General features: G+C 48.4%; 1 protein-coding gene across 4 annotated transcripts in view; it reads right to left on the bottom strand.

Annotated features, from left to right (window-relative positions):
- Nucleotides 1–13100, bottom strand: part of LOC121277388 (trans-2,3-enoyl-CoA reductase-like) — a 204681-nt gene that overhangs the window by 36168 nt on the left and 155413 nt on the right. For all 4 annotated transcript variants that reach the window (XM_041186799.1, XM_041186800.1, XM_041186798.1 and 1 more), the window contains exon 8: nucleotides 349–392. In XM_041186799.1, the coding sequence (XP_041042733.1) occupies nucleotides 349–392 (44 nt within the window). The remainder of the gene's footprint in view (nucleotides 1–348; nucleotides 393–13100) is intronic.

The raw sequence follows: 13100 nt of genomic DNA, 5'->3' as shown, positions 1-13100 counted from the left end.
GCTGTATAAGTAGATCCACCTGAAACATTCTAAAGACCTGTATTAACTTCAACATATAGCTCAGATCACACCAACATCATCCCTCACAGGCTCATTTTTTAAATAATCTCAAGGAAAACTCAGCCACAGCACAGGTTAAAACATTTTTATGTTCTAGGACCTTAGTTTGAATCTAGCCAGAACTCATGGGATGTAAGTCCTCTCTCTCTTCAGGATGTGCTGTCTCAAATATATATTATATCTGTTTAAATGACAGTAAAATGCATGAGGGAAAGTCATAAGCAATGCAAAGTGAAATGGTTAAAGCACAGGGCACTCATCTTGAATAAAAATTGGCATTGTACGTACCAGGAAACAGACCACGGCTGGAAAAATTTGTCTATTGCCGAAGCCTGGAAAATAAAATAATAAAACATCATAATCTTTCACATCCATCATCCAACTATGGGACACACAACAAAATCACTTACATCAGTAAACTACACTGCTTCTAAGCAAGTTCATTACTTTTAAATTGCTGTGTGGAGGGTTCTATAGGATCTGATAAAAATAATTCCTGATATTTCAAACAGAAAATATTTGACAGAAGTAAGATGGAGACATTGGCCAGGATTTTACGGCACCACCAAGGACTGTCCCCCTCTAGCGGATGCGGTGAGCCATTTAAAGCTCCATCCAGCTTGACGGGACCATAATATCCCGCTGGACAGAAAGGGCTGTAAAATTCAGGCCATTGTGGTGGTTTTAAAAGTGATGATGCAAGATTCATTTATATGGCGGTGAACAGGGCTAAAGAGACATTTTTACAACGCTGGATAATGAAACAGCAAGTTCCGGTATGGTGCAGACGCACAATTAAAGACGGATATCCAAAAGCTGTTGGTCAAGTTGCACCACTCCACTATTATCCTTGCAGAAACGGCAACTCGCAGTCTGTCTCCCTATTAAAATGCATCGGTTGCTGTGAAATTGCTGTGCTTGTCTTTCCAGAATCAGCTTGTTCAGCCATCAAAAGAAGAGCAGCAGATGATCTTATCTAATCTCACCAAAGTTCCTTGGTTTCATTCCCATATCTCTCTCAGATGGAATGATATCAACCAACTCCATGGTAGATATGGACTAAGCTCAACACAGAAAGTTAAGTCTTGTCATTTCAAGTCTAAGTGTGAAGTCGAATTCTTTCAGATTTTAAATGTATTTTTTTTTACTTCTTGTCTCATTTTTTCTCTCTCTTAATTCAAACTTTCTTTCCCTATTATTTATCTTTCTGTACCTGATTTGACATTACGTTCACCTTCTCTAAATTACACTCACTTTTCAGTCTTCACACAGTTTATTGTACAATCATTCAATCTAATTGGTAAAAGGAATACTTTGTTGCCTGCCCTGTTCTCGAAAATTACAGCTGCTTTGGGGGCAATTTTAATCAACTTGTCAATTAAAAATATTATACTCACGCAATATTACTTGTTGACGTGAATGAAAAGTAAAATCGAGTGGTTGTAAAACCAACATTGCACCCAATCCCATCAGGTTTCCAACTTGCGGGGTAGGGGAAAATTGCCCCCATTAGACCCGGTTTAAAATCAGTGTCTGCCTGATCCAATGGGTCTTCCAATCATTGGCCTGGATTATTATTTAAGTGTGAGTTTGGGAACAAGCCCCTTTAGAAATTGGGCCTGCTGTTGTGTTCTGCCTCCTTCCTGCACCCATCACTGCTAATTACACAACGAAAGCGACTCTGGGCAAATTATGTTAATTCTCAGTTGAATTAACGATGCATGCAAGTTGTTAGTGCAGTGAAATAAACATGATCTCGGGGTCCTGACCTCAGAATTGAAATCCCGACCAGTGAGTAGGGTCAAAATTGAACCTTATTTTTTCACTGCAGTAGTGCTAATGGCTCATACTTGCAGAAAAATTATCATGTAACTATCGTAAAATCCTAAATGTATAAGAGAAAGTCTAACTAATGGCACATGTCGATAGTTACCTTATTGTAGCAAATTATGGCCCATTATCTTAATCCTGATGGGTTCATGTAACAACACAAAAGTGATACTAAATTGCTTATGCCAATTTAAATGAAATTTGAATCATAATAATTGGCAAGAATAGAGCTTGGCCTAATTATGACTTTCGTGATGTATGCCATTTTAATATTCAAAAACTGAAATTTGATTGGTCATCCCAGAACAATTGGCTGAGTTAAAATTGCAGCTCATAACCAAAACTGCATTAGCTCCTTGTTAAATCTGTTTGTGAATTTTGAAACCGGCATTAATTCAAAAATGAATTACAGCATTTTGCTTTCTGTTGTTGTCATAATTCTCCGTCAACCTCTTTTCCATTTGATTTCGACATTTACATTTATAATGGGGCCCATCTATTTAAACTTGTCAAACTCCAGTTACATCCTTCCTGCCTTTAAAAGAATCATAATTCTGGATATTCACTGGGGTGGATTATGGAAGCAAGTCAGTGGAGTTTCAGTCAGGGAACACAAAAGTTTGGGTTTCTACACATGCAATGGAGCTTTACCGCCACAGCTTGTGTCTATTGGCCTTGAAAGGTTTTCCACTTGTATGCCAGCCTGATTGACAGGCTTAGAGGAGTACTCCGGCCTATGCTGCAGGGCCAAGTAGGTCTGATCCCAGCTTGGTAGGGTGGGATTCTGATAGAGGGGGGCTTGGGGAGTCTGGAGTGGGAAGCACTTCTGCTCCTCCTGCCCCACAAGTAGTGCTGTAAAGGCACCTGCCTTCTTTCCACTGCTGTCTTCACCTTGCTTCAGCTCTAGAATTTCCAGGTGCCTGGGAAACCTGGCTGCCCAGTGTAAAATTTGCAAACCTGTGGCAGAATTTTCTGGGTGACGCGCGGGGTTGGGGGGGGGTGGGGGCGAGCCCCACATGTCAGCACTTAAAATGGCGCGCGCTGACGTCGGGCGAACATCCCGACCTCACTGCGTGCCATCGCAATATTTAGTTGGGTGGGTGCGCGATGAAGCGCGACACGCGCCCACCATTAATTAAAGGGCTTGTTGAGGCCCTTAACTCGGCAATCGATGCTGATTTTGAGGCACCCGTGCGATCTTCGCCTCGGTGCACGGGTGCAACGGGCAGGCGGGTAAGTAACTTTTTTAAAAAACTCATCCACGGGCGGGACATGTGGGCTCAGAGAGGTTGTCAATGTTTTATGTGAAGCATTTATTGCAGCAAGTGTTTTAAACTTGCCTGTGTGATCTGTAGCAGTTCAGATCGATTTCCAGCAGCTTTCTCTGTACTGTGAAGCTTCAGCTCACTAGTCTGCTGTCAGGAATATTTATCGGGCCTGCAGCTTTCTGGAGGCCTCCATTTAGCCTGGATATGGGTTCTGACATCTCCACTGGAGGCAGCTCCTCTGAGGATGAAGGGAGGGATAGAATAAGGAGGAGGCCAGGATTGGACAATCAGCTTCCAGGGGAGCCACCTTTGGGAGGACAGGCACAGGCACAAAGGGCACAGGGCCAAGAGGTAGTCCAAGGTGGAAGGGGCCACAGAAGACACCTCTATCCTGCTGCCAGGGTATACAGGCAGAGAAGCAGCTACCTCAATATGTCTGAGGTGCAGTGCCGAAGGAGGCTCTGACTGTCAAGGGAGACAGTCAACTACATCTGTCAGATGATTAGTCCTGAGATATCCCCTAACTGTGTGGGTGGACACCCCATGTCAGTGGCTCTGAAGGTCACAGTTGTCTTCCACTTCCATGCATTTGGCTCCTTCCAGGGCTCGGTGGGTGATCTTTGCAGTGTCTCCCAATCACATTGTGTCAAGCAGGTTACAGACGCTCTGTTCAGAGGTGCATTGACCTTCATCCACATCCGCTGCAACCTGGCAAGTCAGACAGATTGAGCCAGAGGCTTCGCGGCCATTGCTGGCTTCCCCTGCATCCAAGATGCTATAGACTGTACACATGTGGCCATCAAGGCACCAGCAGGTGAGCCAAGTGACTTCATCAACAGGAAGGGCTTCCACTCCATGAACAAGCAGATAGTGTGTGATCACAGGATTCAGATTCTGCAAGTATGTGCAAGGTACCCACGCAGCTCCCATGACGCCTACATCCACAGACACTCCCAGGTGCCAGGGCTCTTCAGTGCTCCAGCTTGGCTGGATGGATGGCCGCTGGGTGACAAGGGCTATCCCCTCAGAAGGTGGCTCATGATGACTCTCCGCTATCCAAGAACAGGAGCTGAGCAGTGCTACAATAGGAGCCACGGCTCCACAAGGGCTGTGATGGAGAGAGCCATTGGTCTTCTCAAGATGCGCTTCCGATGCCTGAACCACTCAGGGGGGCTCTCCAGTACCCCCCAGATTGTGTCCCTGTGATTGTGGTAGCATGCTGTGTTCTGCACAATCTTGCGCTGGAAAGGGGGGATGCAGTTGACGATGAAGATCTTGACGCAATGGATGAGGTTGCACATGATGTATCCAGCAGTGGTTCAGAGGATGAGGAAGCACAGGGCAATGAGGGGCAGCACGCCGACCCACTACTACACCAAGGAGGCAGGGACATCCGGGTCACTTTAATCCAATGAACCTTCGGCTAGCTCCACACAAATCGATCAGCAGGACTAGTATTGCCTGGCGCTTCCACACGTGGCACTTAAGTGCTACATTTTCAACTTCATCAGCTGCAACTAAGGGCTTAGTACAGAAATATCAATGTCTACTCAAACACTCATGAGATGTCTGTGAAACAGACAAATGCAGCACAAAGGAAACACCCTCAGCCATGGTAACACATGTGGACTTTATTCTCATCCACAAACATTGACAAAAATAAATTCCCTAATCTAGGGCCAACACAAAATCACCATTGATACACCTGTGGAGTGCCTAACATGCCTTATGCTCACGTTTGCAGGTGCTATGTCTAGGTGCCGCCCTATCGCTCAGAGCGGCTTGTGAGACAGCCTACTGACTCTGCTGTCCTATTGGGCTCGATGACCTTGGCGGGCGTCCTCTGCCCCGTGGAGCCTGTGCTGGCCCCTCCTGGGAGTGAGTGGCCAGTTCCAGAACTGGCACCTCCCCAGTCGTCACAGCTTCAACAGATGCAACGGTCACTGGCAGAGGGGCGGAGGAGCTGCTGCCCTCATCCGAAGCGCCCTGAGAGGAGCTCGCAGCGACGACAGGCAGCTGCTGTGCCGACATGAGGTCACATTGGACCTCCCTGCTCAACGCAGATGGATGGGTACTGAGCTGGGACACTTGGTGCCCTGAACATGTCCCACATTGGGAATGATCACCTGTGGCCATTAGCGCTGTGAGGGTTTGGAGGTCAGAGCGTAACCCAATCAGGTGCTGAGCAATCCGTTGGAAGCCCCTCTCCAAAAGAGTCACCAATCTCTCAATGGAGGAAGCCTGACTCTCTGAAATGAGGTTCATGCCATTACTGACACTTTGCCTGGATTCCTCCACCACAGAGACCAAGTGAAGCACACTCTCATGCAACCCTGCCAGATGCTCCCGCTCACCCTTCCGCTTGTCCTACAGCTGCTGCATGGCTGACATCTCTAGAGGCACATTATTACTACTGGACTCAGCATGTGCCTGGTCCCCTGCAGTTTGCAGTGCCCCAGGACACTTGCAGATGGTATATTCCCCACCGATATGGTAGTCACTGCGCTGATGCCTGGCTCACTGAAATGTTGTGACACTCATGCCAATTGACGCCCCTCAGGTGTGGAAGGGGGACTCTGGACGTCCTCCTGGCGGCCATGTGATGGTAATGCTGAAATTAACAACAAGGACAGTGCCTCAGTTAGCTTTCAGTCAGTAACACAATTCATCCCTTCCCCCCCAGGCTCGTAATGAGCTCAACCTTCAAGAACCTAAGGAGGCGAACATTGGTGGGGTGGTAGATAGTCAAGAGGAGGCCCAAACATTACATGTGCATACAGGCAGGCTGGTCAGATGGCCTAAGGAATGCCACATGGAATGTTCTGTGGACAAGTGTGAGGTTATGCACTTTGGCAAGCCAAACAAGGTACGGGAATACAGGAGAAATGTTAGGACCGTGGACAGTAAGGACGATTACAGGGACCTTGCTGGGCAGACCGGTTATGGTTGCAGAACAGGAACATAAGGCATTTAACAAGGTCAAAGCCTGACTTGTCTTTATTAGCCGAGGAATAGAATGCAGGAAAAGGGAGATCATGTTGCAAGTGCAGAAAATGCTGTGAAGGCCACAGCTACACTTCTGTGTTCAGTTGTGACCTGCGCTTCATGGGAGGGATGGCATTGGAATGGGGAGAGTGCAGAGGTTCCTGACCAGGATGCACGCTGGCCTGGAGAGTTGGAGTTATGAGGAAACATTGCATACACTTGCTGTGGAGCACAGGAGATTGACAGGTCACATTATTGACCTTCTTACCATTATGAGGGGCATAGAACGGGTGGACAGAAGGCAACATTTCCCCTTGGCGTAGGGATGAGTAACGTGGTGGCATTTATTTAAGTTGAGTGCCATGAGGTTGACAGGTGATGTGCTGAGGACCTTTTGGACAGAGTAATGTGGGATCCACTGGCTGAAAGGGTGGTGGAGGTACACACCCTCCTAAGATGCAATAAGTATTTGGCTGTGCAGCAGTGATGCCATGGCATGTTAGGCCATGGGGATCGTGGTCACAAATGGGATAAGGTGACTTTGGAAGGTGCTAGAGATGCGCATCCTCAAGAGGCCAAGGGACCTTTGTGTATGACCCACATGTCTGACTGTGACTGTATCGGTCTGTGAATGAGCAGTGTTGTTGCATTAATGATTGCAGCAATCACCAGTGCTTTGGCTGGTGGGGAGACAGAGTGGATGGGACTGGGGGCCTCAAATACCTGGCCGCTATACCCCAGCCTCACCGACACCTGCTGACCTGGCCACTTGGCTCCTTTCCAGCTCCATGGCCTGTTCTTCGAATTGGGTCAGTATGTGGAGCATGGCCTGGCTACCACACCAGTGTGCAAACGTTCATGGGTGTTGTGTACAGTTTTCACCTGCAGAACAGAGAAGAGTATTTATTGGGGCTGGTCGCTCATGTACTCTGCACATGCATGCCGCACCCCAACCACAGTGGCCCTTCTGAGGCCTCCAGCGGCTCCTGTCCACACTACTGGTGATCAGTCACCAAAAGATAGTACGGCTGCTCCCAACCCCCGCTCCCGGCAGCCCCCGCCCCCCCCCGCCAACGTTCACCCTGGACACATTCGGCGTCCATCACTTTGAATAACACACGGGTCTTATTGCCCATGGCAAGGAGGCAGATGGTACTTGGCCATGGCACCTTGAGGCTCCCCTTCCACCATCTTATCACCGTCAATAAGACATGTGTTGGAATTGTGAGTATGTGTCTAGCAGCTCCCCTGCAGGTTGCCCCCAGACTACTCAAATGCGACAAACACCAACATATGCTGCAGGGAGAACCCATCTTCTCCTCAACCACTAAGGCTGATGTAAGCATGGTCACTATCTGTTTGCCCACCCAGCGTGCGCCAAATGCCCAATGCAGTAATGACACTAAGACGATGGGGGGCAGGAGCCTCAAAGGACATGACTACCTGCTGGGTTAAATGGCCAAGGCTGACATGATACTCACCCTTCCAGAGCGCAACAAATCATTGAAACGTTTGCAGCACTGTGTCCATGATTGGCCAGCATCCATGGAGCTGACCACCTCCGCCACCTCTTGCCAGGTCCGCTTCGTAATGTGGGGGGCCCTCCTCCTCCCATCCTGGGAAACAGGACCTCTCGCCGTGCTACCACATCCTCGAGAATGGCAGCAAGGCAGGCATCAGAGAGGCAAGGGGCACATTGGCCCCCCGCTGGCCTACCCTGCAGCCTGCCTTCCTCCTCTGGCCTGTCTTCCTCCGGACCCTGCGGTGCAGACCGCCTGCACTTGGAGCTGGCCATGGTGTTCAGCCTAAAGGAGGCTCCCTAGCCTTTCTTTATACAGACTGTTGGTTCCCCATTGGAACCAGCGGTCTGTACAAGCCCGCCGCAATTTTTAAAATCCCGCTCTTGGGTTTGTGTAAAGTGCTGGGTGGGCCTTAATTAGCCCGCCCGCGCAAAATGGCGGCCTGGCGCAGATCACCGATGGCGATTGGCTCCGCACTCGCCCGTGAATGGGTCAGCTCCGCCTGCCCGACGAACGGAAAATTCAGCCCCTGGTTTGCTAGAGGTTGCCAGCCTCATTAAAGCATTTAAAATGCCAACCTGCCTCTTAGGAGCAGGTTGACTGTCCACCTCTTTTCCCACCTTGGTAAAACCTGGAAGACAGCAGCCTGGACACGGCTTCCTGATGTGCTCGGAATTTTTCCTGCTTGAACTCCTCCCCCACAACCCGCACCCGTTAAGCACTCACTCAGGTTAAAATTTTCCCCACGAGAATCACACAGTACAGAGTTAGTCCATTCAACACATTCTGCTATGCAGGTTATTTGAACGAATCAATCCCACTTCCCTGCTATTTCCCTTGGTCTTGCAGGCACTTTCTTCTTCAAGTTTATATTCAATGTCCTTTTGAAAGTTACGATTTAACCTATTTCCACCACCTTCTCAGGCAGTACTTTCCAGATCATAACACCTCACTGTGAAAAAGAATTCTCATCATCTCCCCCTCTTTTATAAGCTTATCTTCAATCTGTGTCTCCTGGTTACTGATTCTCCACCCTGTTGGAAACGTTTTCTCTTTTGTATTCTATACAACTCTTTCCTAATATTGAACATTGCTAATTAGTCTCTCCTTAAACTTCTCTCCTGTAAAGAGAATAATGCCAGTTCCTTTAGTTCCTCCACGTAATTGAAGTCCATTATCCCTGGAATCACATCAGTAAATCTTCTCTGCACTCTCTCTGGGCAGTTTTCCTAAGGTGCCCAGAATTGGTATGGAACAGTATGTCCCCTATTTCTGCATCTCTTAGCTCTTCATTCTGTACTGCAACAAAACTTCCTTGCTGCTTGGAAATTGATTTCTTTGCTTCCCGAGTTTTGTTATATGTCACCCCTGTGACATGTACCTCTAGTAATGCAGAGGTCCAGCATCTCTCACCTGAACACTAAACCCCTCATTCTGTTTGCTGTGTTCTCCCAGTCATGGCTGCCCAAAATCCCTGCTCCTACCTGAAGGCTGGGAGAAATCTTCACTTCTTTGTGGGGACTATTTGTAGTCCCAGCAACGGCCATTATTTGCATCTGGTGCTGCTGGGACTTTAGAGCTGCCGGCTGGTCAGATTGGCCTGCAGTTCCCTAGGCCGGGGTTTACCACTCTGATCCAATTAAGTCCCTCTCCAGCATATTATTGCTGCTGAGCAGCCAGATTTCATGTTGGCAAGGCACTGGCCGACTTTTGGGTCAGAGGGACGGGTAAAATCCACTTCTATAGCACAGTACAAACATCCCACTTCCGGGTTTTTGTACCAGTTGGAGTAGGTGAGCATGATGCCAACATACGCTTAATAGATAAAGGCTTTCTATTTAAAGGGACTCCGGTATGGTTAAGAAGAGATCTATTATAGAACTATTAGGACAGTGAGAAATTGCAATGATGAAGTTTCAACATGGGAAGGCTGCCCCTGGTTCTCTGGGCATTCTGAAGGTCATGCAGTTTAAGGACAAGCAGAGATGTGCTCTCCCCAGAGAATGGGAGGAAGGGACCAGCTTCTGAAGCCAAGCAGGTGTGGTTGGAAGTGGTCTGGGAGGCTAACGGCAGGAATGTGGTACACCGCCCATGGATACAATGCTATTTGAGGTTCAATTATCTCATCAAGACAGGAAAGGCATTTTTTATTCAAGTACCAACAACCACACTATGGCTGAATTTAGTAGACATGGTGCAGACCTCAGCAGCAGACCAGGAAGTGGGTGCCATTGTGGCACAGGAGAAATGGGACCAGCAGACTGCGATAACATGGTGGCCGGCCAATTATTGGCCAGGTGGCATGAGGCCCATTCAGTGGTGTAGCATGTTGGACAACAAGGCGATTATTTCAGCATCAGCTGGTGGAGGCATAGGTTTTGGCTACATTTGTAAAGGTCTGCCAGCCTTGCATTCAGGCCAGTCTCAAATGCTCTAAATATTGCAGCAGCAATTGAGAGGGGCACTTCCTCAGGAGTAGATTCCTACAAACTGAAGGCTGATCAGTGCTCAATCCAGGAACCACAGAGACTGATCCAATGCTCATTGCAGGAATCCCAGATGCTGACCAGTGTTGAATCCAACAGAAGAATTGTGGCTCAACCGGAGAGTTAAGGAGACAATCAGGCTGATGCAGGAGACTGCCAGAGGGAAGATACCAGGTGACCGCATGGTTTAACAACACCTCCCCCGACGTTCTCTTCCAGGCTGCAAGGTAAAGGCAAGAGCTATTCTTCCCATGAGACGACAAGAAGAAGCAGATCCAGTAGGCCAGAGATACATGGAGACCTGCAAACCATCGTTTGCCCATGAGCTCAATGCAGCAGTGGCAAAGCGAGAGGGGGAATAGGCGCCCGGAGTATCCACCAGCTGCTTGGCCTTCTCAAATCAGTAGCGAGGTACAAGTGTGCCTTGAAAGGGAGAAGAGGCGGCTGCCTTCCACATCTGGGAGCTCCTCTCAGGGTGCTCCTGGTGTGGACAACGGCTCCTTAGCCACTCTGCTGTGACCCCAGCACCTCCAATGGCTAGGGGGGAGGAGGGAGTTGGGTGGGGGGTGGGGGGGTGGTTGGGGGGTAGGTGGTGGTGCTGGTGGAGGTGATGGTCCTGCCCTAGCAGGACACCTTCAGCATGCCAAGGCCCTCCAAGCCTTAGGCAGCTAGATGAGGTCTGCCAGACCATGAGGTAGCCCAGGCTGCCTCCATTCCAGCTGCAAGAGCAAGGGGAGTACTTGTAGAAGCACTCATAAGAAGATCACCTAGATATATGAGGGGTTCATAAATCTATAAACTTGGCACATATAAATATCTGATAAGGATGTTCCAATGAATGTATTGACAGATACTGATGTTAATTGTTTATGTGTTTATTTATACCTTGTCAGATGTCACCTACACCCTTACTCCTCAATGGTTTAGAGGCAGGCTGAATTTGGTCAACTCCTCAGCTGGTCCCCCCATTAATTACCTGACCACTGCAGAGGATAAAATGATGCAGATCAGTAAATAGGGGAATAGATAGAGTGGACAGGATAAAATTGTTTCCCTTGATGGAGAATTCTAGAACCAGGGGACATAGATTCAAGATATGTGGCAGATGGTGGGGGGGAAAATGAGGAAGAACTTTTTTATGCAGAGAGTAATGGATGTCGGGAACTCGCTGCCCAAGTTGGTGGTAGAGGCAGAAACTTTAAACTCTTTTAAAAAGTACCTGGATCTGCACCTAAAGTACTGTAAACTGCAGGGCCATGAGCCAGGAGCAGGAAGGTGGGATTAAAAAGGGCACTTGGGTGTCCTCGGGCTGGCATGGTCAAGATGGGCCGAAAGGCCTCCTTCTGTGCTGTAACTTTTCTATGATTCTATAGTAACAGAGTGTACTGACATTGGAGGTGGAGAGGTGGGTCTCCCAAACTCCTGGTCACAGAATGAGAAATCGCACTGCCTCATGACACACAACAATCACTCATGTTGAATTATTGACACCACTAACTGCAAATGAATATCTGCACAATGTTGACATTGAACCTTTCCCTATGCCAGTTCTATATCATGCCTATCATTTCTCACAGGCCCTTCAAGTGTATTGCAGGAGATGTTGCAGAAGGAGGCTGGGGAATCCTCAGAAGAGATCATGCACTATGAGAAAGCTTTATGACACGACTCATGCTGACTCCTGTCCCAATGATTGAGCCTTGCCCCATACAAGTGCAGGCAGGGCTGTTTCAACACAGAGCATGTTGGTTGCAACCATCTCAACAGTCAGATAAAGGGAATAAACAGCCTCTAGTTTTGCTGAAGCCACAGGGGAAGCACCATGTCGAGGTAATAGGAATGGAAGAGAAAGACTTTGCAGTTTCATAAGGATAATCATTTGGGTGCTTACAAGTCTGCCACTGTGTCAGTTTTATAGGCAATGCTTGTTACCCCTACACTTTGGCCAGAGTTTTATTGGAAACCAGCATGCCATGCCGTTGGGACCAAATATGGGTCCCAAGACTGCACAGGCCAACAGCAGCCCAGCAGCAGCAATTTTACTGATGGCAGCCAATTAAGAGGCCACCACTTAGACTATCATCCATTAAGGATGGCTGCCTGCTTCCTCAATCTGCCGACCCAAACAGAGGGCCAGGAGCTTTGCAAACTTGACCGTACCATTAATAGATGTCGCCGCAGTTAGTGTTGTAAGGAAAAAGAGAAGGTTCCAAAATAATGTGGGGCCTCCTAAGGGTCGACATAAAAAAATGTTGATGTGCTGAGGCTGGGCAGTCAGGCCCTGGCTATGGCAGGGGTGAAGCCTCCAGTGACAGCTTCAGGGCCACATGGGTGGACATTGTCACTGATGGGGCTCTCTATGGGCCATGGAGTCATTGGAGAGGAAGATCCCGCTGGGAAGCGACTGGGAGAGCTCCTTGATGTAACTGGTGGGCTCCCACTTGGCAGAGGTACATTCTTGTGCTGAGAAAATTCTGGCATCCTGGTAAAATGGCGGTCAATAGGCCAGTCTTGTTCCCACCTTTGGTAATATCCTGTGGTGGCAGGGGCATGTCGGCTACCCTCCGGGCACCTTCCACTATGATTTTACCACGCCCCTGCTTCCTAGCCCATCTCCAAAGGTAAAATTGGTAACATTCAACTATTTGTTTCAGTTCTTCATTATCCAGTCGCCTCCATTGTTGCCTTTTGCCTGCCAAGTGGCCACTAGTCTGGAGGAAAATTGCTTGATCAATAATGCACAACGGGTATCAATGAGCGGAATTTTAACACCTCTGAAGATTTTCAGAAATTGGGGTGAAAAGTAGGTCCCAACCTCACTGGTGATGCCTGGTCACCCACCTATATGATCTTTCTAAAGGCAACGAATTGAGAAGACTCCTCTGCAGGCCAGCACCTCCTGGGTCAATAGAAGGGCCTGCAGCGATGCCCTACTGGCTGTCCCATCATTG

The sequence above is a fragment of the Carcharodon carcharias genome, chromosome 4 (assembly GCF_017639515.1).
Source record: "Carcharodon carcharias isolate sCarCar2 chromosome 4, sCarCar2.pri, whole genome shotgun sequence".
NCBI lineage: Eukaryota > Metazoa > Chordata > Chondrichthyes > Lamniformes > Lamnidae > Carcharodon > Carcharodon carcharias.
This window is presented reverse-complemented; position numbering and strand designations above follow the sequence as displayed.